The sequence below is a fragment of the Mesoplodon bidens genome (assembly GCF_964165515.1).
Source record: "Mesoplodon bidens genome assembly, chromosome: 6".
Classification (NCBI taxonomy): domain Eukaryota; kingdom Metazoa; phylum Chordata; class Mammalia; order Artiodactyla; family Ziphiidae; genus Mesoplodon; species Mesoplodon bidens.
The window spans coordinates 14,259,999-14,284,840 of NC_138162.1; the positions used below are offsets into that span (position 1 = coordinate 14,259,999).

At 51.2% G+C, this 24,842-nt stretch overlaps 1 protein-coding gene across 4 annotated transcripts in view; it reads left to right on the plus strand.

Annotated features, from left to right (window-relative positions):
* CDK5RAP2 (CDK5 regulatory subunit associated protein 2) overlaps positions 1-24,617 on the plus strand; it is a 184,105-nt gene extending 159,488 nt beyond the window's left edge. For 2 of the 4 annotated variants that reach the window (XM_081236387.1, XM_081236389.1), the window contains 10 exons: positions 3,261-3,377; positions 5,698-5,887; positions 6,867-6,988; positions 8,073-8,321; positions 10,996-11,073; positions 12,115-12,380; positions 13,485-13,628; positions 20,105-20,231; positions 24,058-24,104; positions 24,527-24,617. In XM_081236387.1, the coding sequence (XP_081092513.1) occupies positions 3,261-3,377; positions 5,698-5,887; positions 6,867-6,988; positions 8,073-8,321; positions 10,996-11,073; positions 12,115-12,380; positions 13,485-13,628; positions 20,105-20,231; positions 24,058-24,104; positions 24,527-24,583 (1,397 nt within the window). In that variant the 3' untranslated portion in view covers positions 24,584-24,617. The remainder of the gene's footprint in view (positions 1-3,260; positions 3,378-5,697; positions 5,888-6,866; positions 6,989-8,072; positions 8,322-10,995; positions 11,074-12,114; positions 12,381-13,484; positions 13,629-20,104; positions 20,232-24,057; positions 24,105-24,526) is intronic. The other 2 variants (XM_081236386.1, XM_081236388.1) reach the window with 1 other exon arrangement.
* The last annotated feature ends 225 nt before the right edge of the window (positions 24,618-24,842 follow it).

Here is a 24,842-nt window from a genome sequence, read left to right on the forward strand (position 1 = left end):
GCTCTTCTGTTGATGAGCTTCACGACTTTGGGCAAGTCACCTCTCCCTTCCAGTCTTCATTATCTTACAAAACGGGGTCATTGCGAGATTAAATGTGACAGTGTTATACATAGGGCCTTGCTCAGTGCCTCACTCAAGAGATGGTGGTTTTCTTCATCATCATCAGTTTTATTTTACTGTTTTATTTTGTATAACATTATTAGTTTAACATTGCAAAGCTCTAAGCTCTGCAGCGGGTGGGGACGCTAATGTCATTGCCATTTCTAGGGATGAGATAACTGAGTTCTGGAAAGATGTAGTCAGTGGCAGCACTTGCTTCTTTGGACTCCTAGTCACTGCTTTCTAGCCCATCATAGCCATCAGCTTAGAAGGACATCTTTTCAAAGTACCGTATATGCTGTAGCTTGCAAGGTAAACAGAAAGGTTCCATCTCTCTCTCCCTCCCTCCCCTCCTTCCCCTCCCTCCCCTCCTTCCCCTCCCTCCCCTCCCCTCCCCCTCCCCTCCCCCTCCCCTCCCCCTCCCCCTCCCCTCCCCCCTCCGCCCCCTCACACTCCCAGGGAAATTGATTAATCTGAGTTATTAGTCACATCAAACACAGGAAAGAAATACACGCCTGGGCCCATCACAGTCACTCTTGGTAATGCCTGAATTAGATTCATTCTGTTTTACATTTTCCCCGACAAATCCAATTATAGAATTATTGGGGGGCTCAAATGGCCACCAGCTACAGTGGAGCAGGCAATTGCTCTGGAGAGCAATTCAGTCCGATGGGAAGGTTTACAAAAAGGCATTCATAAAGTATTTATGCTGGTGGGAAGACGTGCTGTTCTCACCATGTTGTCACAACCCCTGAAAAGACAAAGAAATAATAGTGGTTCTGCCTCCCTCCTGCCGTGAAATGTTCATCTTGGGAGCAGGTCTGAGAAAGGCATGGCTCCTTGTAATGTTGAGGTGGAACACTGTTAAAAACTGTCATCTCATGTGTTACATCTTCCGGCTTGTCACCAGTTATACAAGCTTATAGTGATGACGTTCGGAGGAAAGGTGGGCCTCATAGCATCCGAAGTGGACCCTGCTAGCTCAGGCTTTGTCAGGAACTGTTCCTCAGCCTGATTATTCCTTTGAAAAGTGACCACCTTAGCTGTGGTTGTAGGAGACATCTTCTGTAGAATTTTTCCTGTTCATCCAGATTGCTCTTTGGTCGTCTTTTGGCTCCAGCCTGTCATCAGTAGTGTATTCACAAATATGGTAATAGCAGTAACAGTAACATCCATCCATCATTTTTATTGAGTTAATAGAGGCTTTAGGGAAGTTATGTGACTTGCCTGAGATCATGCAGCTACTAAGAAGCCAGAGCCATGGTTTAAACCCAGGTGTCTCTGGAAAGACACCAGAGTTCATAGGGGAGAGTGGAGGAGGATAGTGGGGAGAGATAAACGTGAATAAAAAAAAAACATATGACATTGTAATCAGTGAATCATTAGCGTGAGGAAAAGGTAGTGCTTGTAGAGTGGAAAGAGAATGAACTCTGGCTTCTGGGAGACACAATACCATACCTTCCTTAGAGGGAGTTTGAATATTACAGGTCATCAGTTGTGTATGAGGATGTTTTCAGCTGCAGATAACAGAATATGAGTAAAAACTGGTGTAAACAATGGAGATTTATGTCTTTGTACATAACAAGAAATCCAGAGGCAGGCATTTCTAAGGCAGGTCTGAAGTCTGATTGATTGGTAGCAGGGCACGGGGTTAGTACCTGCGGCGGCTGCAGCATCCCTTCCTCTCAGGACAGAGTCCAGAGCAGGGAAAGAAGAGGGTGGGACGTGCTCCTGCCTGCTCCTGCCTGTCCTTCTTTGTTCATCCGGGTGGAAAAGCTTTCCCAGAAGCTCCCAGCAGGCTTCCTGTCAAGTTTCATCAACCAGAAGTGGCACATGACCGTGTTCTAGCCATACTGGAAGAGCAGGTGTCTGGCATTTGGGCTCTGCGGTGTGGTAGACTCCATCAGTAAGGAAGGCCGGGAATCATCTGCCTGCCAAGTGTAGAAAGTGCCTTGCACACAACAAGCGCTCTCCAGGGGTCGCTGTGAACATGAACATCATATATGGTGCAGCCGTAGGAAGTTCAGAGCACGGGCAGTGCTGAGGTGGCATGTCAAGGGAGCTGCCCGGCCGGAGGGAGGGCCAGGATTTCAGGAGATAGACAGTACCCGGGCAGGTATTTACAGATAAGGAGACCGATCAGAGTTTGTAAGTTTCCTCAGACCCAGTCTGTCTAGCTGTAGATCCTGGTCTTTTCAGTCTACACTTTGGGGCAGTGAGTATGAGCTACGAGTTGAAAGGTGAGTGTGGTTTTGACAGGGGAAGAAGATGATAGGCATTCTAGGCAAAGGGAATACCTCATCCTGTAAAGCCAGTGAGGCGTGTGACCATGTGTGTGGTGTGTGTTTGGAGCACGCATGGCTCAGTTTGGCTGCGTTTGAGGGCACCAGGGTCTAGTGTGAGAGGGAGTCGGGTGTAGGCCTTGAGATTCGAGCCAAATAATAGAGATCTGAAGTCTGGACCTTGTGTTTGGTCATGTGATTGTCTTTTGCCAATCACACAACCAAACACAAATACGTGATGGTGGGGCCATCACGTATTTCTGAGCAGAAAAAAACCTGAATGGACCGTATTTAAGATGATAAGCTCATTGGCAGAGGCAATGGGGCAAGGTATAAGGCTGAACTACAGGGGGAGAAAAGAGGGGGCCAGCGTGTGAGGCGTTTTGGAGGAAGAGTCAGCAGTCATGATTGCCTGACTGGGCTGTGGAAGAGAGAGGCCTTTAGTCTGGCTCCCAGGTTTCCAGCTCCGGTTAGGGATAGAGGCCAGACCGTCTACACCGGCAGGAAACAGGAGGGAGGGCGGGTTTGGAAGGGTTGGGGGGAAAGGTGAAGAGTGGACCGGAGCCTCAGTGGAGAGGTCCCCTGAGGGTTTGGACCTCAGGAGAGAAATCGTGGAGGTTAAGGCCGTCACCCGCCCCGCCAGCCCGGTTCCTCCTTTGTTCACCCCGAGGACAGGTCGGATGTAGGGAGTCCCCTCCGTCTCCTCTTTCAGGCTCACTCTCATCTCCCTTTGGGCTCTGGTAGTACCTTAGATAGTTCACAGGAGTCATTTTCATTGTGTGTTGTGTTTCCTCATTATTTAAAACTGTTTTCCAAAAAGTTCCATCCATACGGGCCTGGAGACTATCTATAAATTACTACTTATGTGTGTTTTTATAGGTTCTTCAAACATTTTTGCTTATGGTTCAGAGCTACATAATTCTCTGACATCAGAAATACGTTTCCTGAGGAAGCAGAACGGGGCCCTCAATACAATGCTCGCTAAAGGATCCAGAGGTAAAAACTAGAGGAGCCGTCTGCAGCCTGGAGCTGCACAGCCCTCTGTGGCGTGGAAGGAATGCAGGCGTGGGAGTGAGACCAGGTCCTGTGGCTCCTGTGGCTTTGGGCAGGTCACTTAACGTCGCGGAACCTCAGTATGTTTTAGCTGTAAAATAGGAATGCCTCAGAGGGCTTTTGTGACAGCTAAGCACCGTAAAGCCCGCAGCATGGTGCCTCTGACAGGGGCTTAGTAAATGTTACTTTCTTTACTTGTCACCCTCCCCTCTGTGCAGCCACCTCTCAGCTTGGCTTAGTTCACAATGGGAGAGAAGGGCTGGAAATACATTGCTCCCCAAATTTCAGAGATTTCCTACTATCAGGAAAGTTTTTCCAGTATTTTAAAGATCGCTTTTTTTAATTCCTTCTGTTTGGAGCTTAACCCACAAAGAGCTTTCACTTAAAATGTTTCAACACTTAAAATGTTTCTGGAATGACGTTATTGTTAGTCCTATTTTACAGGTAAGAAACTGAGGCCTGGGGAATTGACTGGCCTGCGGTCACAGAGCTAGAAGGTGGTGGAGCTGGAATTTGGGCCCGTTTATCCCACTTTCACTAGAGGATACTGATGCTGATTCTGGCTTAAGAGATGAAACTGGGGCTTCTGCAGATATTCATTCATTCATTCATTCATTCATTCATTCAGCAAACGCTTCCTGGGTTCCTCTTCTGTATCACAGCCTGTGTAGATTCTGATACAGAATTGAGCTAGACCCGGTTCCTTCCCTCAGGGGTTCATGGTCTGATGGGAGAGAGAGCCAGGCAACCCATGGCAGATCAGGGTGAGGATTAGCCGTGATAAAGGCTCAGGGAGCGCAGGACCCAGGAGAAAGCATCCTGACCCAGGGGAGGCTGGTCTTTAAGAGCTGAGTCTGGAGCATTAGTAGGGGTTAGCTGAGGGACCTAAGGTTTAGAAGAGCCAGGGCATTTTTTAAATTTATTTATTTATTTATTTATTTATTTTTATTTATTTATTTTGCGGTACGCGAACCTCTCACTGTTGTGGCCTCTCCCGTTGCGGAGCACAGGCTCCGGATGCGCAGGCTCAGCGGCCATGGCTCACGGGCCCAGCCGCTCCGCGGCATGTGGGATCTTCCCGGACCGGGGCACGAACCCGAGTCCCCTGCATCGGCAGGCGGACTCTCATCCACTGCGCCACCAGGGAAGCCCCAGAGCATTTTAAATAGAAGAGAGTGGACAGAGGCCCGAGGGTTAGAGGCTGTTGGGGGGGAGTCTGGACCAGTCAGGAGTTATAGGAAGCTTAGCGTGGCTGCAGTCTGAGGGAAGAGGATAAAGCTTGCTCAGAGATGATCATGCCGTGGTTAAGAGTAGAATCAGAAAACCTGGGTCTGAATCCTGGTTCTGCCACTTACTGGCTATGTGACTTCGGTGAAGTCTTAGGCTCTTTGACCCTTAGTTTCCTATGTGGAAAATGGGGAGTAAAAAAGTACCTACATGGAGGTGCGCGCTGAAGAACAAGCAGGATGACACGTGGGGAGGTGCTAAGGTGATGCCTGCAGTGAGCACGGCGGCGACGTCCGCTGTTACCACCACCAGCACGACTAACAGCCTGCTGGAGTGCTGGCAGCCTTCAGCGTGCTGTGAGGCCCTGTGCGAAGCCCTTACATGTAGTGACTCAGTTACTACTCCCGGCCACACATATGAGGAAACTGAGGCACAGAGGAGTGAAGAGCCTGGCTCAAGGTTGTGGGGTCAGCGACCCCACAAGAGTATGGGGTACCCTTGAGTAAACGGAAGAGCCTCACTCGAACGTGCCCCTCTGCCTCCAGGCTGTGCCCTTGACCATTGGTCCCCGTGCCCCCGTGTTCCTCATCCCTCAGCAGGCGTGCTGGCCTCATGGCCTGAGAGTGACAGCTGGGTTGCTGTCCGCACAGCCCTGCTGGCCTCCCTTGGGAGGCTTTTGGACTTTCCCAACACCCGTCGCCAGAGTTTGGGGCCCTGTTTCTTGCCCCTGTCTTTAATTTCTACCTACTGTTTGCTCTGTGAAGGCAAAGTAACTAGGTTTGCACGGCTCATTATTTAGTAGAAGACTAAACGGGCCCATTTCATCCCAGTGATGTTTAATCTGCACCCTAGATGTTGACAGATTTATCTGCCCCAAATGCAGGAGATAATTGGAATGTCACAATCATAAATGCCAGATGAAATCTCGTTCTCTTTTGTATTCTCTGAGTGCTCCAGCCGAAGCGCTGTATTTGCATAATAAAGTTGGAAAAAACAAATGGTGTTTCCTCTCATTGGTGCTTTTTTGCGCACGCAGATAAACAGAAGGAGAATGAGAAATTGCGCGAGTCCCTCTCCAGGAAGACCGCCGGCCTGGAGCACCTTCAGCGGGAGTTCGCCTGTGTGAGGGCGGAGAAGGACAGACTGCAGAGGGAGGTGGACGAGAAGGAGAGTCAGAACCAGCGGCTGCTCCGGGAGGTCTGCCACGGCCGCAGCGAGCTGAGCAGGTAGGGGTCAGGGTGCCCCGGGCCTGCCGGCCCTGCCCGGCCGCCCGGGGACGGACACTAAGCACACAACACGTGGCACGTCAGGTGGGAATAAAATACGAGGAGCGAAGTCATCTAAGGAAGGGGGACAGGGCCTGGGGGCGGATTGCTTGTTTCATCCAGGGCGGTTCAGGGCTGGCCTCTCTGAAAGGATGCCATCTGAGCGGCCATCTGGAGGCCGTGAGGGCGTGAGCTCTGCAGATCCTGGGGGAAGATCCTTTTCCTTGGAAAGGGTCAGGGCCCCGAGGCGGGCTGTCCTTGGCCTGTGCAGGGCAGAGCCAGGGCCCAGTGCAGCTGGAGGAGAGGCCGAGGTAGGGGAGGGCACGGAGGTGACTGGAGGCCGAGTCCCGCAGGACCCCGAGGCCTGGTGAGGACCTCGGTTTTCACGTCGAGTGACTCAGGAGGCCACGGGACTTTTTGCACAGAGGCGTGTGGGAGCCTGCCTTAGGCTGTGAGCGCATCACGCCGACTGCCCTCTGCGGTCCCCCGGAGGCTCCCATCTTGTCCTACGTGTTTCGGTGGTTCCGTCAGCACTCCGGACGCCCCACACCTATAGTTCCTGACCTCGCCCTCGCTTCCCCAGGGTGGCGCGGTGATTTGCAAGGTCACTGTCTTCGCCGTCACACGGTGCTGGCTTCTCTCCTGCGCTGTGCACCCCTGGGTGAGACATAACCTCTTTGAGCTCCACTTCCTCATATCCATGAATTGGGGATTAGAGAGCACATACCTTTTAGGGTGTCTGAAGATGATGTGAGATCACAGCCTGTAAAGGGCTGGGCCTGGAGGAGCCCTCGGGAAGCAGTGCTGTGAGGGGCACTCCTCCCCACGCTGTCACTCTTGTCCACACTCGCCGGCTGACGGTGGAATTGCCTGCCCTGTGGGTCAAGTAAGCCCCTGCGTGAGAATAACCTCTCCTCCCCTGGCGCCGGGGCCTTTCCAGGGTGCAGGAGGAGGCGAACGTGAGGCGGCAGCTGCTCGCGCAGAACGACAAGCTACTGCAGTCCCTCCGGGTGGAGCTGAAGGTGTACGAGAAGCTGGATGAAGAGCACAGGAGGCCGCGAGGTACTGGGCGCTCTGGCCTGTGAGCTCCCCCGGATGGCGGGCTGCCCTCTTTACTGAAACGCTGCCCTGAAACCCCAGGCTTGCCTCCAGGGTGGAGTAGGTCGATGCTGAGGCAGGCTCTCTGGGCCACCCTTCTTCTCAAGTGGCAGCGGGAAACACGGAAGGACTTAGGCTCAGGAGTCCGGCGAGCGGTGGTCTGGGTTCTCACGGCCTCGCGTCCCAGTGTGTGCCTTCCACAGGTCACCTCATCCCTTTGGGCCTGCTCCTTTCTCTGAAAAACATGTCTACTAATCTCTGTTGTGTACAGTTGTGAAAATTAAATGAAATCATTTATTAAGAGCATCCTAGCACGGTACCTGGCACGTAGTAGACACTCAAGAAATCACTTTTATGATGATTTTCCTGCTAGTGTATGTTTGTTTTTGTTTTCTTTTTGCCCATTTATTCAGCAGATAATTATGGAGCACCTACTACGGGCTGAACGTTGCTCTAGAGATCATTGCTGGCCCTGGGCCTCGCTATATCCTAGAGAGATACCAGATCAGAGCGACTTGACTGTAAACTCTAATGTTTTAGAATCAGTTTTGAGGTGTGGTGGGGTTTTTTTCTTTTTTTTTTTTTTTCCGCAGCTCATTTTCCAGATGGTTTCTCCCTATTGAAAGTTTACCTAGAAAAGGGTCACCTCTCAGCTCTCATTTTCTCCTCAGGTTGCTTTTCTTATTCTTGCTGTTGTGTCTTTTAAATATACCGTGGCTCTTAAAATCAGCCCTTTCATTATATAATTCCAGCCCAAATAGATTTTATTACTACTAGACATAATTTCAGGGTTTGGTGTGCAATTTGTTAGGCCTTTATGGCCAGAAGCAAAAATTAATTTCCAGCTCTTATTTAGCCTGTGGAATAGCGGCAATTAAGTCTGCCAGTATTTTTGTTTTTCAAGTCGAGTTGTTATGTTCCATGGTACCTAGGTCTTAGGCAGGGGAGGGTGGTGATGGCAGCGCGTGGAAAGCACCGTCACTTGTCTTCGACGGCTGACCCTCTGGCGGTTGACAGTGTCGAGGCTTCCCTTTGCTTGTGTTTGCAGAGACCAGGGCAGAGGCATCGGGAGAAGGCTGGAGGGGGCAGGACCCTTTCGGCCACCTGCATGGCCTCCTGACAGAGATCCAGGCTCTGCGGACGCAGCTGGAAAGGAGCATCGAAGCCAACAGCACGCTGCAGAGCAGGCTGGAGGAGCGGCTGGCACAGGGCGGGGAGAAGGCCCAGGAGGCAGATCTCACTTCGGCTCTCCAGACCCTGTCTGTCCCCGAGCGGCCCCAGCAGCTGGACAAGCCCGGTACTGCCCTGCCTTGCCTCACTGTTTGAAATGCAGCCCTGCGCGTCTGCGCGGCACGTGTGAGCTTCTGAATCCCGCCCTTGCCCCGTGGAGGTGTCTTCTCACTGACAGCAGACGCGCCGTGTACCCTGGGAGCTTGGGACCTGACCGCTAAGTAGCTGTCACCTTTGGCAAAACAGTGTCATCTGTGGGGCCTGCTGATTCTCAGGGCAGTGGGGTTTGGGCTTCCAGCCCCACGTATCGCCTCCAGTCCTGCTCTCTGCCACCCCCTTAGTCCTGTCCACATCACCTGCTGCTGAAAATCCTTTTCAGTCCCTCTTACTGCCTTTAAACGAGAATCTTCACCTCTTCCTCCGGTTGTCAGCGTCTCAGGATCTCAAAAGCTTCCCGGCAGGCTTGAAAACTGGTTCAGTTTGGCGTTTACCTCTGGGTTTATCGCCTAGCCCTGCAGAGGCTGCGTAGGGAGCAGAAAGAGGACAGACTGGGCCTCGTCTGCCCGACTCCTGCCTAGGGCCGGGCAGAAACCGGCAGGTGACCAGGCTCAAATCAGTCAGCCAGGCCATCCTCTTTGCTCTTTGGATGAAGGAACTAAACCCCAGAGAGGGTACTGGACTTGCCCAAAGTCACACAGCATGTAGGTGGCAGAGCTGGAGCTAGAAATCATTTCCAGCTCCAGGTCCAGTGCTGTGTCTGAAGTACCACCTGGCCTTCAGGAGCCCTGGTGTCTGGGGGTCATCATCCCAATGCCCAGGTGGATGGGTGTGCGCATCCAGGGGACAAGGAATGCCAACAGACTTTATAAGCAAGTAGTGTAGAAAAGTTTGGACTTACCTTTACTTAGATTGGGAATTACATCTGTCGCCTTTTATTAAAAAAATTAAAATCTCTCAAAGAGCACCTAGTCACCCAACTCTGGAACTTACAGTGACTCGCTCGTGGGCTTCTCCTTGGTAAGGATTTTAAAATTTGAACCAAAAAGGTGATGTGACGATATGAAAAAAAAAAATCCTTCATGGTTACAAAATAATAATTTTTTGCTTTGTATGTGTCTCTTCGTCTGGTAATCAAATGTAGGCGTGAATTTATAATGTTCAAATTGGTTTTTGTGCCACTCTGTGTCCTTTCTTTGTTTTTGCCCAATATTACGTAAGTGTTTCCCCTTGTTTCACACGGGCTTCCTAATTATTGTTTTCAGATGATTGTCGTCACCAAACCATTACCCTGATGGTTATTAAAGTGGTCTCTGAGTTGGAGCTTTAATAAACATCGGCATTAACACGCTTTTTCTGTTAAACAGTATTCTTAGGATAAAATCCTGCAAGGGGAACCTCACAGGGTTGGGGGGCCGTACTGCCGCCTTCTGCACAGGGGATACGTCAGCAGTGGGCCTTGCCATGTTTAAATAGCGGTCCACTCTGCTCCTGGCCCTCCTTAGGGCTTTGAGGAGATGGGACCAAGGAGGTTGTCGGTGTGAGCTAGGGCGATTGAAGCAGGGAGAACAGTTCAGTGATTGGGGCGCCCAGGAAGGAGCTTTGAGGCAGTTGAAGTGAGGCCATTGAACAGCCTTTGCCCGTTTTTGAAATCTGTCCAGGGTCAGCCCTGCGGGGGGGTCTCCAAAGAGGCATCTAGGAGAATGTGCTCAAAATTCACAGCGCCGTCTCCGTGGAGAAGTTTTCCAGTTTCCTCAAGTGAAGATTAGAATTATACAGTAGGCAGCAGCATTTCTTCCTTTGCACAGGACTTTTCAGGACGATATTTAAATGCAGCTGTCTGAAAGTGCTGGCCTAAAGACTGCTGTTTTTGCAGGAAGTGATCGCTCTCGGGCCAGCTCCACAGAGCTGACCCCCGGGCGCCTTGGCCCCAAAATTGAAGTGCACTCTTTGGAGGGGCCTGGGTGGGGAACAAGCTGGGCAGGACACCTTGAGGCCTGGACACAGTCCCCTCTCTGCCACGGACACTCTGGGTGATGTTAGGCAGATCACTTCCTGTCTCTGCCCATTGGTCTCCTTTTCCAGGAAACCTGAATCACAGTGCCATCCTGCCCCCGAGCTACTGAGAGTTCAGATGTAAAAGTGCTTTCCTGAATTATAGAGTGTGGCCCGTCATCTCGTCCCGCATATGACTGGTTTTGCCTCCTTACATTGTTTCGAATGCATCACCTCCCAAATCCTACTTCGGGTCACTCTTCTGTCTTACGTGGGTTACTGCAGCCGTCTCCAGGCTCACTCCTCCAACCCAAAGCAGGTCTCAGCCTGACATTGTCCCGCCTGACGTCCCCCACTTCACGCTCCCTGAATGTGTCACGAGGGCTCCCTCCTCTGTGCCTTGGCATCTTCTCCTTCCTCTGCCTACATTTCTGTCCCTCCTCGGGTTACCCCCTCACGTGAGCTCCCACAGCCCCCGTGCCTCCCTCCCTTAGCCCTGACCCCTGAGGGGAAACAGCTTGTTTACTTGTCTGGACAAGAGGGTCCTTCCGGGGAGGCAGCCGGGCCTGCTCACTCTGTATCCCCTGCGTCCTGCGCGGGGCCTGGCGGGAGAGATGCCTAGTGAGGACCTGAATGAACGCTTGTGTGTGTCTGGTACTTCACTGTTTTCATTCAGTTCTCTCTCAAATGCTGATGAGAGTGGAACTAAAACGTTTGATGGTTTATTTCCCTTATTTTGCATTTTGTAGATGGTGACAAGTATCCCGTGGCAGCTGACAATTCATATGATCTGTTTGATTCCACCCCAGCAGTGTCACCAAGATCAGGTACAAAGCTAAAGTCTGGGTAACTATGGCACAGTTGGGTTTGGCAGTGGGACTTTTTAAATTGGAGGAAAGGGGGGGTCCCTGGTCCCAACTCAGCAGGGTATTTAGCAGGAGTTGGGGGTTTGTGTTCTCAGCATTTCTAGCTGGCAATCTCGTTCTCCAAGCCTAGGTGTTACCAACCTTAGCGACATCATTGGTTTCGCTCCCTGTTGCCCTGGATTAAAGTGTGACTGCCTTATCGTGGCTTCAAGGCCCTGCAGCATCCAGCCCGAGCGGGCCCATCCAGCCACACCCCTCTGCCCTCCTGGTGCCACACGGATGGGTCAAACCATCCTGCAGTTGGGCCTGCACTTCCCTGTCACTGGGACTGTGCAGTGTGGCTCCCGCCTTTGCCAGACTGACTTTGCCTGCTTCTGTGCCAGTGAAATTCCTGCTGCTTCCTGAAGACTCATCCTGAATGCAAACTGCCCAGGGAAATGTCTTCCCTGCTGGCCCCGGTCAGAATTATCCATCCGTGCTTCTGTTGATCCAAAGGTAGAAAGCGGCAGGCTTTTACCTCTGTGTAGCATAATTCTTACTACCCATTCAGCCCAGCGCAATTGTTGCTGCTTCTAGGAAGCCGTCCCTGATCTCCCTTCCCGCACAGAGCCTTGATTATTCTGTCCGCCAAGCTCCGGCTCTTTGTCGTCATGCTGTTACACCTCCCACGTGGCATCTGTGTTCCGATTAGACCACGGGCCCCTGAAGCGCAGGCCTAGGCTTGATTCATCTGTGTGAATCGGGGCTCTTCTGCAGAGCCGGTGCCTGATGAGTGTTGGTTGGATTGAAATGAGCTTCTCCCACAGGATGAATAAGCCTACGGCAGGTAATACCCAGACTGAGGTCCTGGCTCCAGGCCTCTTTCCCCTCGGGGCTGTGTCAGCTAGCATTTGGGCCTGAGGGCTCTTAACCCTCCTGGCTGGCTAGACATCGTTGAACGCAGCTCATCGAATGCAGGGTGCCGCCCCAGAGAGGTCTGACATCCTCCTTCTCGTTCTGTAGCTTCAGAGACTCCTCCACTCTCTGGAAACGACATGGACACCCTCTCCTGCGACAGTGGCAGCTCGATCACCAGCGCCTCACATGTGTCCCGCCTGGTCCCTGGCCACAGCCTTTGGGCCAGCAAGAGTGGCTGCCACGTCCTGGGCCTGATTGAGGACTACGATGCCTTGTGCGAGCAGATTGGCCGGGGCCAGAAGCTCCTTGCCGAGATGGACATTCAGATTCAAGAGGCTCCCAGCCCCACGAGTCAAGAGCTGGCAACAAAGGTAACCTGAGCGACAGAGCTGGAGGGAGAGGGACGCACAGGGGAACAGGAGGTGGAAGTGTTGGCCGAGGGCACTGGGGGGTCGAGGGGCTCACGAGTCCTTAGTAAGGCCCCGGGAAGAGGGGCCAGGGAGCATAGCGCATGAAACTCATGAGGTCAGGTCCGGCCGGCGAGGCTGTTTGTTGTTCTGTGGGAGGGCCACCTGCTGAGGTTTGTGCCTGTGTTACCACGGTCGCTTCGCTGGGCTCCGCTGCACTGCCCCCCACGGCCTGTCCAGTCTCTCGTCCATCCCTCTATCCTTCAGTCCTGCAGTGTGTCCATCCCTTCTCCCACCCAGTCACCTGTCCGTCACCTTCCCAGCCTCTGTGCGCAGGCTCTGGGGCTGCTGTGGTGAACAGGATGCCTGAGGTTCTGGTCCTCACGCAGCGTGGGGTCTGGTCCACCACACTGCCACTTGTGATGCGCTTGCCGCTGCGAGCCGCCCTGCACCCGCCTCAAGATGGTGGGCGGCCGCTGTTTCTTCTTGCACAGGACCTTTTAGGATCGTATTTTCTTTCCTCCCAGAGCAGCCTTTACAGTGGGTGATGTCATTCCCGCTGTGCAGGCGCTGAGGCAAAGTAACTCAGAGCAGTCGGATTGGAACCCAGGTCTCTGTCCTCCAAGGCACTCTCTTTCTCCATCATCCTGCTCCCTGAAGAGCGTTGCAGGTCACCCCCCTCACCTGTGTGGGCGCCTCCGCCTCCCGCGGTGCCATGCAGGCTCCAGGGGAAACACTCATGTCACGTCGCTTGCCGTTGGCGTCGTTCACCTTGCAGAGAGGCTCCGTGGCTGTGGGGACCCTCTTCTTGGCATAGTAAATGGAGTGAACTCAGGTGGCCATTAATCATGCTTATTGACCGGGCTAAAATCACCACCGAAGTTCTCTCGTAATCTGTAAGTCACCGTCTTTAAGAAGAATGAATTGGTGGCACCCGGCAGCAGGCTCTTGCTCGGGGTGGGGAGGCACAGGCCCTGCAGTCTGGGGATTTATGCTGCCCGGTAAAGCCGGCTCGTCCGTAATCTTTTTCAAGACTGCACGTAACAGCCTTCTCATCCCTCCACGCAGCATCCACACTCGGCGCCCCTGAGCAGCTTCGTCACCGATGTCGGCGCAGCCAGGCTGACCCTGGATGAGGCCTCGAGGTTGCTGACGCTCCTCTGGAGGGTCTCACTGCCCACCAGTGGCCAGTGCACGCTCCACTGTGAAGAGGTGGGTGGTGGCACGTGGATGCAGAGGCTCGAGGGTGCCGCTGGGGCCTGTGTCTCAGGCTTCTCCATGTCCAGCCCGGGACCTTTCCTCCAGCAGGTGTGCCCTCAGTTTGGGGAATGTGGCGGGGGCAGGGAGGGCGCCATGTTGGTCGAGTGACATGTCTGACACCGCGCTGGCTGCTCCAGGCCGGTTCTGACCCGATCCCCTGGGGCCCTGCAAGCTTGGCCTGCCGCCTGGACCCGACCGTGTCCCCACTGCCAGCCCATCTTTGTTGAGGGAAACCCTGTCCATGTTCTACACATGAGGAAACTGAGGTTTGGGGAGTGAGGCACATACTCAAGGGTACAGAGCTGGTTTTGAAGGCACAAGTGTTGAATCCCAAGGACAGACTTTGATTTATAGGCTTTAAGTCCCAGGTTTTCCTCATGGACTAGGTCATTCCATTCTGCTCAGAATGTCTTTCATTTCTGATGCCTTTCTCTGGTCTGTGATCCCTTTTGATAGCTTTCAGCATCCTATTTCAGTGGGGTTTGTAAATCTATTTTAACTACTTAGAAACTACTTTTTTTTTTTAACCGAACAAAATGATTTATTACAAAACCATTGAAATTTCCCTTAAAAGCTAGACGTTGCAGTAACTTGAACGTGACTGAATTAAGGACAGTTGCTCCCATCTCCATCTGCATCCCCATCTGCCATGGCAGAGATCAGGCGTCAGGCAGAGCAGAGCCTGTCCCCCGGGTCTGTGTGTGTGGGAAACATGTCGTATTATGACAAGGTGAGCACCTGCTCTGATAATCAGGGAAACCTCCCTGGAAGAAGGAGCCTGCTTGTTGAGGAAGAGTTAGAGCTCTTTGCTTGGTGGCCCGATAGATATTTCCCCTTTATCTAACCTATAAATTTTTGCCAAAGGCCAGCAGGAAGGCAGAAGGGAAATGTGCATTCCACGTCATCACTCACCTAGTTCACCCCTCTGACAGCTCTCAGATCTCCCAACCATGGCAAAGAAGTAGCAGTGAAGCAGCTGTCTCACCTCGGAAGGTTCTGCTGAGCCTGTGCTTAGGTTTCTGTCTTGGGATCCTGGGGAGGAAGTTTGGTGCCGTAAGCTCGGGGAAGTACACGAGCAGTCACTGTGCAGGGAAATCTGTGCATGGAGTGGAAGACAGCGTGTTGGAGAGGAAGGGAGGCCCACTGGGTTCCAGCCCCACACTGGCCTTGCCTTTCCTCCTAGCCCACCAAGCTCTCTTCCATCTTGAGCCCAGAAGACACAGGTGCTCCCTCCCGGCCGACTGGCTCCTTCTCACCTCTCAGTTCTCAGCTTAAATGTTACTTCGAGGTCAGAGAGGGTTCCCGGTCACTTTATCATAGCATCCTCTTCAGCTTCATCCTAGCCCTTATCACAAGTTATAATTACATACTTGTCTGTTTAATGTCTGTGCCCCTCTGTTTTCCATGAGGGGCCGTGTCTATTTTGTTCATATTTTTGAATGAATGAATGAGTAATTTCCTCTCATCCTCCCAAACTGGTACTTGCCCATATGATTTTTAAAGCCTGTGTCTGAACTAAACATTTCACCCTTGATGCAGTGCTTTTGACCTCAGTACATAGTAATGTCTGTTAAATAGATGGAACGCAGTTCTTATTTCTATTATGTGAGTGTGTATAAATACAAATTAGAGTCACATTGGTGTCCCCCGCTAGCAAATTAGTCTAGGGACTGGTCAGTGCTTGAGATGATTTGCCCCTTATTTCCGAGGGTTTCTCGGGTAATTGATTATGCTCACTTCAGCTTCACAGAATTTTAGAACCAGAAAAAGGACCTTGGAGATGCTCTGATATGGCTGCTGGTGTACACAGACCCCTGTGTGGTGTTAAATTGCCTCTAGCCACTTTTCTGTCCCTGTCTATGTTTCATACAGTGCCTTTTTCTTGGTGTGAAATCTGTGCAAAGCAGATTTCCAAGTTTCCACCAGCAGCTCCAGTGGTTTTTTACTACCTGGTGTTTTCTCTGAGCGTCATTAAATTGCCTTTTGCATCTCCTACAGTCAGTCCCTGGGACTACTCTGGAAAGTGTATATCATTTATATCAGTTTATCTAAGAAAGTTGTGGGGAGAGATACAAATATGTACACATATTCATTTATAAAAATGTTTTTAAGTGGAAGGATAAACAGTCATAGAACAGTCTACATGTAGGGGTGGGAAGGAAGAGGATGGAAGGACAGGGATAGAGGGTAGACTTCTCTGAATTGACCTTGTTTCATAAATTTGACTTTGAAACTGTATAAATGCTTTACATAATTATAAATAAAAATAAATCCAAGTGGGGAAAAAAGCAATTTAAAAAAATTCGTAACAAGATGAAACAAACCAACTTTCCTGTGTATAGTATCGGAGGCATAACCACACAAAGAGGGAACATTTCAGGAATTCCCTGGCGGTGCAGTGGTTAGGACTCCGTCCTTCCGCTGCAGGTGGCACAGGCTCAATCCCTGGTCAGGGAACTAAGATCCTGCAAGCCGCATGGCATGGCCAAAAAAAAGAAGAAAAAAAAAAAAAAAGGAAACATTTCAATGACTAAAACACAATAATTTGACTATGTGTTCCTAGTGGGCAAAAAGAACTGCCAACATTTTTTTAACTGTTTTCAGTGATTATATTGTTAGTAATGATATTTGTATGTATGTTTTGGAATTATTAAATTTTATCATAGGATAAAACAAATAACTTATTATGTTGAAATTTTTACTGTCAGGGAAGAGATACAAATAAAAAAATCAAAGAAGTAAAAATCCTGTAATCCCTAATTTGAATTGGAAATACCAGTATGAACTCATGATGTATTTTCTATTTTAAAAATTTACTAGTTCTTTTTACTTACAAGGCTCTAAAAATGTCCAATCCAGTGCCAGTGAGCACCACTGGCGCCAAATTATGGTTTCTAAATACCTTTTCTTACTAAAAGGAACTAGGACTCCTTGGAGAAATGGCTTGATTCTAGGTCTGGGGCAGGAAATGTACAGTATGAGCTTAGAACATCTTTTCATCCTAAGAAAAAAGAGAGAAAAGAGAGAATGAAACTTGCAGATTTACAGTGGTTCTCAGATTATGGTCCCTGGACTGTCAGCACCAGCATCATCTGGACACTTGGAAGGGCAAATTTTCAGGCCTCACCCCAGACCTACTGAATCAGGAAGTCTGGGAGTGGCCCCAGTGGTCTGTTTTTTCCAAGTCATCTTGGGAGCTCTGAGACCCACTGGATTAAAAGGAGCTGGAGACATAACAGTCAAATGCAAAACGTGGCGTTTATTTGTATGCTGAATCAAACCAGTTGTTTAAAAAAAATTATAAAATTATGATGCAGTCCGGGCAGTGTATCTACTGACATCTAGTCGGTGATACTAAGCAGTCATTCTCATTATTTTAGATGTGATAATGACATTGTGGGTTTTTTTTTTAAAGAATCTTTTTCTTCTAGAGCTATGTACTAAAATATTTTATGGATGAAATATGATTGGCTTCTAGGATTGATTTTAAAACTAATTTTAGGGCGAGGATGGGCAGGGATATAGAATAAACAAGTCTGGCCATGATTTGATAGCTGCTGAAACTGGTGGTTCATTATCTTATTGTTTCTACTTTTGTAAATGTTTGAGATTTTTCATTTGACAAAACAAAACAACCAAAAAACAAAACAAAACAAAAACAGTTCCAGAAGTCGGGCAGCACGCTCATGAGTAAGTCCCAGGTCTGAGCTCAGCTCTGAGCCCAGCTCTGTGGCCCTGAGGAAGAGTTGCTCTGTTGAGCTCCTGCTGGGTGTCAGGTACTCTGCTGTACATTCAGCAACTCCTTTTATCCCTTACGGGAGCCTTCAGAGGGTTAAGTAGTAGTATTCCCATTTTCTGGAAGTAAGAACTGAAACTCCCTTGCTCCATCATCTTAGCAGCTAGAAGCATCGGAGCTGGGCTCTGGAGCCCTGCTGTTTTTACCATGGTGTCTTCACCCTGTAACAATGAAGATTTTAGTTCAGAGGAACAGCAGACACATAAATAATTAAAATTCCTCGTCCGCAGTGCCGGATAGAATTCAGGGCGTTCAGGGGTGTTTTGAGAGCACAGGTGAACCCACCACTTGACAGATGGTCTCACAGCACCTACTCCATGGCAGACACTGGGGGTCAGAGGGAAGAATTGAGTTCTGCCCTCAGGGAGCTTGTAGTCTAGGAAGGGAGGCAAACAAGTAAATGACCAGTTACAATCCACCATGAAATGGGCAATGTTAGAGGAAGCACTGGGCAAGACGGGCGCCCAAAGGAGCAGTAACCAACCTAGACTCCTGGTAGAGAAGAGTCTGAAGGAGACCTGGAGGGGGTCATGCCTGAGCTGACTTTAGAAAGAGCAATAGAGGTTGGCCAGGCGAGGTGAGCAATAATCATTCTCCCTGTCTTCAGGCATCCTCTCATCTGAGTCTCACTGTACTGCAGTGTGACGAGAGGGTCAGGCATCATCCCTGTTTTACAGATGTGGACCTAAGGCTCTGAATGTAGAGTGACTTTGTCCCAGAATGTGTGGCCTACAACGCCACCACCAGGACACAAATCTCTGGGCTCCCAGCTTGAGGAAGAATCAAAGAAAACCTTATGTTTAAATTAGGATCTGTTTTGGAAGCACAGTTGAAGTCCTTGTAGCCGACACAATTGGTTAATCTTAAAAGTAGGTTAAAGTAGGGAATCAAAAAATGATACGTACCTTAAATATTTCAGTTTAACTTAAAACAGTTAAATGTACATTCATTTGCCACTCTTTTGATATAGGGCCAGTGCCTTTTCTTTGAATATGGGTCTGCTGATTGAAGTTCCACATCTTCTTTCTTTCATAAACTATATCCATAATGTATGTCTTTCACTTCCAATTTCCGTTTCTTTAAGATGAAGAAAAAACTTAGGCCCTTGCAAAGCAATTTGAATATAGAATCCTTCTAGACTGTTCCTCCCACATCTTTTATTCACCCACACCTAATTTGCCAGAAATGTGGTTTTTTTAGTGGCTCGTCTTTATCAAGTTTTTCCTGAAACATATGTTAGTTTTCATTCAACCGGCTCTCTCTTTTCATACACGTATTTCATAGGTTTACTTAATAATTAAATCATATAACTGATTACAACAGCCATAAACAAGTTTGGGGACAAACTAAAGTGGCTCTTCGTAAGCTGACAGCCCAACATCTCCCCTCTTGGGGCAGAGGTATTTCAGTGTAGCACAGGGTGGCCTGTGCCCGGGGTATCTTACAGTCCAGGTATTTTATGAGGAAGGGAGTGTCCTTAACCCCGTGAACTAGTTCAGTGGAGATTGGTTAAGACAGCCACGATGGTGTTCACATTTTCACTTCAGGGGTCTGGGGACTCTGGTTTTGCCACCCATCCACTCTCCTCACCTCTGGAAAATCAAAGCAGGTTCTCCTAATAGATCATACTCCCCTAATAATACCTTTATATTCTCCTTGTGTAAAGTAGATAGCTAGTGGGAACCCTGCTGTAAAGCACAAGAAGCTGAGCTCAGTGCTCTGTGAGGACATAGGTGGGTGGGAGGGAGGGAGGCCCACGAGGGAGGGGATATAGGTATACATACAGCTGATTCACTCCATTGTACAGCAGACACTAATACAACATCGTAAAACAATTATACTCCGATTTAAAAAAAAAAGATTTAAGCATTAAAAAAATACCAGCATTATAGTTTTTGGAAAAAAAAACCTCAATGCTGATAAATTAAGAAAATGATTATTCCAGACCCCATCTCTCAGAAATAAAACACTATAAACATTTCGTGATGTCTCTCTCATCAAATAGTTTAGACATCTTGATATACACACCTATGGATAGAAATATATGTGTTCAATTTTACGGAACAGGTGTGTGTGGTGCACAATAACTGTTCTGGGCACTATTGTCACTAATTATGATCATCTTTCAATGTCAATAAATGAAGTTCTACAACATCATTTTTAATAGCTGCAAAATCATTCCATAGTACATAAGTACCGTAGTTGAGTTATCTAAATCCCCATTGAAACAAATCAGGGTTTTTTTTTGTCCTGCTGTGAGCAGTGGTGAGGTGAACATCCTGGAGCGCAGGCATCTTCTCGTGCCTGCGTTACCATTCCTTGGGGTAGATGCCCAACTGTAGAATTGCTGGGTCAGAGGGTTGAGCACATTTTACATTCTGCTGCATCTCGCCGGGCGTGGTTCCACCTGGGCTGTGCCAGTTCACAGCTCCACCAGCAGTAGTGAGAGGGCTTTGCCCACACCCTCACCACCATCTGACCAGCAGAACAAGCCTAGAAAACTAGGCTTCTAGTTTTTATTCACATACCTTTGTTTGTAAGGTTGGGCACTTTTTATGTGGTTTTGTAATTCTTTCTATATGATCTGACGTTTATATTCTTTGTTCATTCTTCTAATTCCCTTTCTCTTTAGACTGGAGAGTTGAAGGCAGAGATCAGCAGACTACACAAAAAATTCTTTGAACAAGAAAAGAAGTTGCAAAACACCATGAAGCTGTTGCAGCTGAGCAAGAACCAGGAGAAAGTCATCTTTGATCAGTGTGAGTAGTTGGGCGGTGGCCACCGCGTCTGACCACTGCCTGCCTCTGAGGACTAAAAACCCAGCCCTGGGTTGTCCTCACACCTCCTGTTTATGGGTTTCCTTTCATACTTCACCCATCCTGATGCACCCAGACAGATGAATTCACTTAACAGACCTCTGTGGAGGGGCCGCTCGGTGCCAGGGACCGTCACCTCCCTGGGGAGACAGGTGTGTGGCGTGCAGTGATGGGAACATGTGTAGGGGCTCAGGGAGCACTGAGGTGGGATGGGGAGGGGGTCACTCTGTCCTGGGAGGTGCCTTCTTGGACGAAGAGACGCCTGACCTGAGTCTTCAAGGAGGAGTCGGTGTTGGTCAGGTGGACAGGGGACAGTGTGGGCAAGGGCAGAGGGACAAGGAGGGAGACTGCCTGTGAGGAAAGCCGACAGCAGCTCACGTTGCTGGAGCTGGCGCTGCCCGTGGCAGGTGGAGGTGGGAGGGGCCTGGGGGACTGGGGCCGCCGCGTGAGAGGCCTCGGGTGGCAGCCGCGGGGGCTGCCCCTCCAAGCGGGCTGTCCATCTACGTCGAGAAGGGCTTGCTGGCGGCCGGTCCAGGCAGGTGAGGAGGGCCTACGGCCGGGCAGTGGGATCCAGAGGAGGGCACCGATTTGAGAAAGACACTCCTAGACAGACACGGAAACACAAGGCCGGAGACATCCAATAACGCTTGTTAAGGTGGCCCCAGCCCTGGCCCGGGGGCTTCAGAGGCGCAAACCACCTGCCCGCTTTCAGCCCCCGGCACCTGTGCCCTCGTGCGCGTGGCGGAGCCTCCTAGCAGCACAGGCCCCACCAGGCCTTGGGTGGCCAGCCCCTCAACATCCCTGAGTCACGAGGGGCCTGTGGACCAGACCCGAGAAGGAGCTGCGGGGCTCACAGCGTCCGTTGTGTGTTAGGTCCCCTTGGCTGAGCACGGAGGGGCCGGGAGGTGGGGAGGGACTGAAAGGTGGTGAGGAGGCGGCCCTGGCAGACCTGTGGGTGCCCGTGGGGTTCCCGCCTGGGGGTTCAAGTCACTGGCAGAGAAGACGAGCGCTGGAGGTGGCGGGGTGGGGCGAGAGCCATCGAGGCCGTGCCTGAGGTAGCTGTGGGCCAGGTGGGTCGCCCCTGGAGCAGCTTTTGAGGAGGTGGGAAGCGTGCTTTTGTACAGCCCCCAGGTCCAGGGAACACTGGCGCTCTCGGTGTTGGCGTTGCCCCGTAGACGTTGTCCCAGACAGTCACAGGGAACATGGAGTTACCCCCGTTTGCAGGTGAGCGTATTTCGGAAATAGGTTCAGATGGGTGAGTTACCACGGCGGGTCCAGAGGACAGAACCCAGCCCTGAGTCCCGGGTCGCTGAGCCTGCCATTGTCAGTGAGCGCGGCTCAGACCTCCGCTCTCCTGCGTGACCTGGAATAAATGACTTGAACTCTCTGAGCTTTAGATTCCTTATCTCTCACCGGAGACGGTAATTCCAGAGGACTCGGACTGGCCGGATGGGCCTGGATTTCTCATCACAGCTTTATAAAAAAGTGCCCCTGTTTTCTCCTCTGTAAAAGAGGGATGGTAGTGATACCTCAGCTTTCTGGTACTCTTCCTGGGACAGAAGGGGTGCTCAGTAAGTGATAGTTCTCTGACTCCTTTATTCCATGAGGTCAGACTGAATTCTATGCATGCAGGTAGTGGCAAACCCTTAATAGTCAGAAAGACCTCAAACGTGTCGTAGCGTCTCCCGTGCTCAAGACGGTGCCCCCTCTCCGCATCTCCCTCTGAGGCCCGGCAGAGTCGGCGTGGGCTGAGGGGAGGGCTTGCCCAAGCTTGCACAGCTGGTGACTGAGCCGGGCCTGTGACTTGCCCCAAAGACCCCAAACCCCTCCAGCCTCCCAGGATCTGCTCTGGCTCTAAGGGACTGAGTGGAAGTTGGGGTAGTGTCCCCTCCTCTCCCTTCCCCGCCTGGTGACGAGGAAGAACAAGGGGCCTGGGGCTGATGCTTGCCTCGGCCAAGGCGAACACTCCAGCTCCTCCCAGAGTGTGCAGGGAGAGGAGGGAAAGGGTGACCGTGAGACCCTCCCCACGTGACCTGGAACCGCCCACTTCACTTCCTGCCTGTAGACAGGAATCCCGGGAGGGTGTGCACTGAGGTCACAGCTGGCAAACCACTGTCACCGCTGGACGCCACTGAGGCTGGTGTCTTCTTTGCCAGTGCCCTGCTGAGGTGGAAAGGGCAGGTGCTGAGTCAGACAGGCCTGGGTTCTAGTCACGCCTCTGCCTGGGGCCAGCCTGGATTTGGGACAGGCTCTTCCCCGCTCTGTCCCTCGGGCTTCTCATCTCAGTGGGAGTTTCTTGCTCTGAACGTGGGCAGTGCTGCTCAGACGTGGGGCCCCTTCACACTTGCGCCAGGTGAGACTTAACTCATTCCGTACTTTTAGTACTGTTTTAACATTATTTTTAACCTCCACAGCCATGGTACCGAAGCTTTTCCGGGTCACAGGCTCCTTGGCGAACCTCAGGAGAGGGGATCCCTCTCCCCAGAAGGATGCACGCATCCTACACACAGAGATTTGCACATGGTTTCTGAGGATTTGGGACGCTCTAACACGTAGCCTTGGGCCCAGCTTAAGAATGTCTGCCCTGCGGCGTGGGGCCGGGGCAGGGCACAGAGAAGCAGTGGGCACCTCTGAAATTCACTTTGCCCAGTTAAAAACAAACCCCACACCATCCGTCCCCTCCCGCGGTGTCACAGATTGCAAACAGACTTCGTTACCTCCAGACAGAAATTTTTGTGAGGCAAGAAACATTTTCTCAAGGCCACCACATGGCACCTATTCCGAATAAGCCATTGGGCAGCTGGGCCGTGTGTACCGACAGAGAGACTGTCTCAGCCTTGGGCCCCACTGGCCAAAGGCCCAGTTCCAGAAGCCTGTGTGTCCTCCCTGGGGATAGCCGGAGTCCCTGGCCATCACCAAAGCCTGTTGAAGGTGGATCCCTTATCGGGCCGATCTCCCCTCAGTGGCGGCATTCCTGCTGGTGCTGGCGTTTGTCGGACAAGACAAGGACTGAGGGCAGAAGCCACCTTACTCTACAGTTGCCGCCCTGAGAGTGGGCACTCCCCCCCACCCCCCCACCGCCCGCTGTGGGTTCTGATGCGCTGGGGATCTGCCTCACGCAGCTCGGAGGGCATCAGTCAGATCACAGGGACCTGTGAGATCATCCCGCCCCACCCGCTGCTGTCCAGGTAGAGTGTGCCTGGCCCAGGGGGCCACTGGAGGGCAGCTCAGGAGAGAGATGCCCACGGTCCGGTCCTCCTCCCCGTCATCAGGCCCCCACTCTTTGAGGACTGCTGTGCCCTCGACCCTTGACTTGGCCTTCACGTGTGGGTTTGCTTGGAGCGGGCGCACCCCCTTCCCGGCGCTGCTTCTCCGGGGGGCTGAGGGGCCCTAGTCAGGTGCAGGCCTCTCCCCTGCCCAGCACCACGAGCCCAGCCCGCAGAGGCAGGCCCTGGGGGTCCCACTGGCCCTGCAGAGCCTCAGTTTCCGTCTGTAACGTGGTGTCGCTCGCTCTGCCTTCGAGTATCACTGAGGTTGTGGCTTAGCCTGGACTTGAGGAGGGGTCTCTGGTCCACCCTCTCTGTTGGGTTATTTGATGCTGGGATGTGTGATGGGGCAGGTGGGGCCTTACACGTCTGGGTCTGGATGCTACAGGGCTGACCACACGCCTGAACCATGTGGGGCTGGGGGGCTCCTCCCTGCGTTTGGCTTTTACACTGTCTTTCTGGGCATCTGTGTCTAATCATCCCGTTCTTTGCTCTTTCCTTAGTGGTTGTTACGCACAAAATCCTTCGGAAGGCCAGAGGAAACCTGGAGGTGATGCCCCTTGAGAAAGCCATTTGGGGGATGGGAGTGGGTGTGGGGCTGGCAATGACTTCTTTTGAAAAACGAAGTTGAAGGTGAAACCTGGTCACGTGTTCTCTGTCAGTTGTATTTTTCTGCCAGCAGCGCATGAAAAGCTTCATTTCATCATGCCGTGTTTTTGATGGTTGTTCTAATTATTGGTATGCTGTTTTTTTTACCAGTGAGAAATACAGCAAACGATGCCTGGCACATAGTAGGCGTTTGATAAATATTTCATTATCATCTGGTTCTATAAATATTTACTGATCAAACAGTATGTCTTTGAAAGTAGTTTCAGAATAGCATTCTCACCATTAATTCTGTCAGTAATCTTACTCCAGAAACAACCCTCCGTGGGACCTAAAATTCTCATTTTTTCCCCTCCCTTCTCCTAGCTTAGGCCCGGGAGTGCCCATCCTGGAACGTCCAGTCCCAGCAGGCCAGGCTCCTGAGGAGAACTTTCAGCCAATAAAGCTTGTGGTTCCCCACTTAGCTCGTCCTGTCTCTTTGTTACAAGCGTGGTTCCTGCCTATTGAGGGGAGGAGGGCTGTCTGGCCAAAGGAGGCCTATCTTTCACCTTAAGATTGGTGTGGAGTTATTGTCAGATAGGGTGGGAGCTTCCAGGCGCCAGGCCTCTCACCTCTGGGGCCGGCGCAGAGCTGAGGCATTACTCTCAGGCATGGGGGTGGGCTCGCGTTCCCCCCCGCTCCC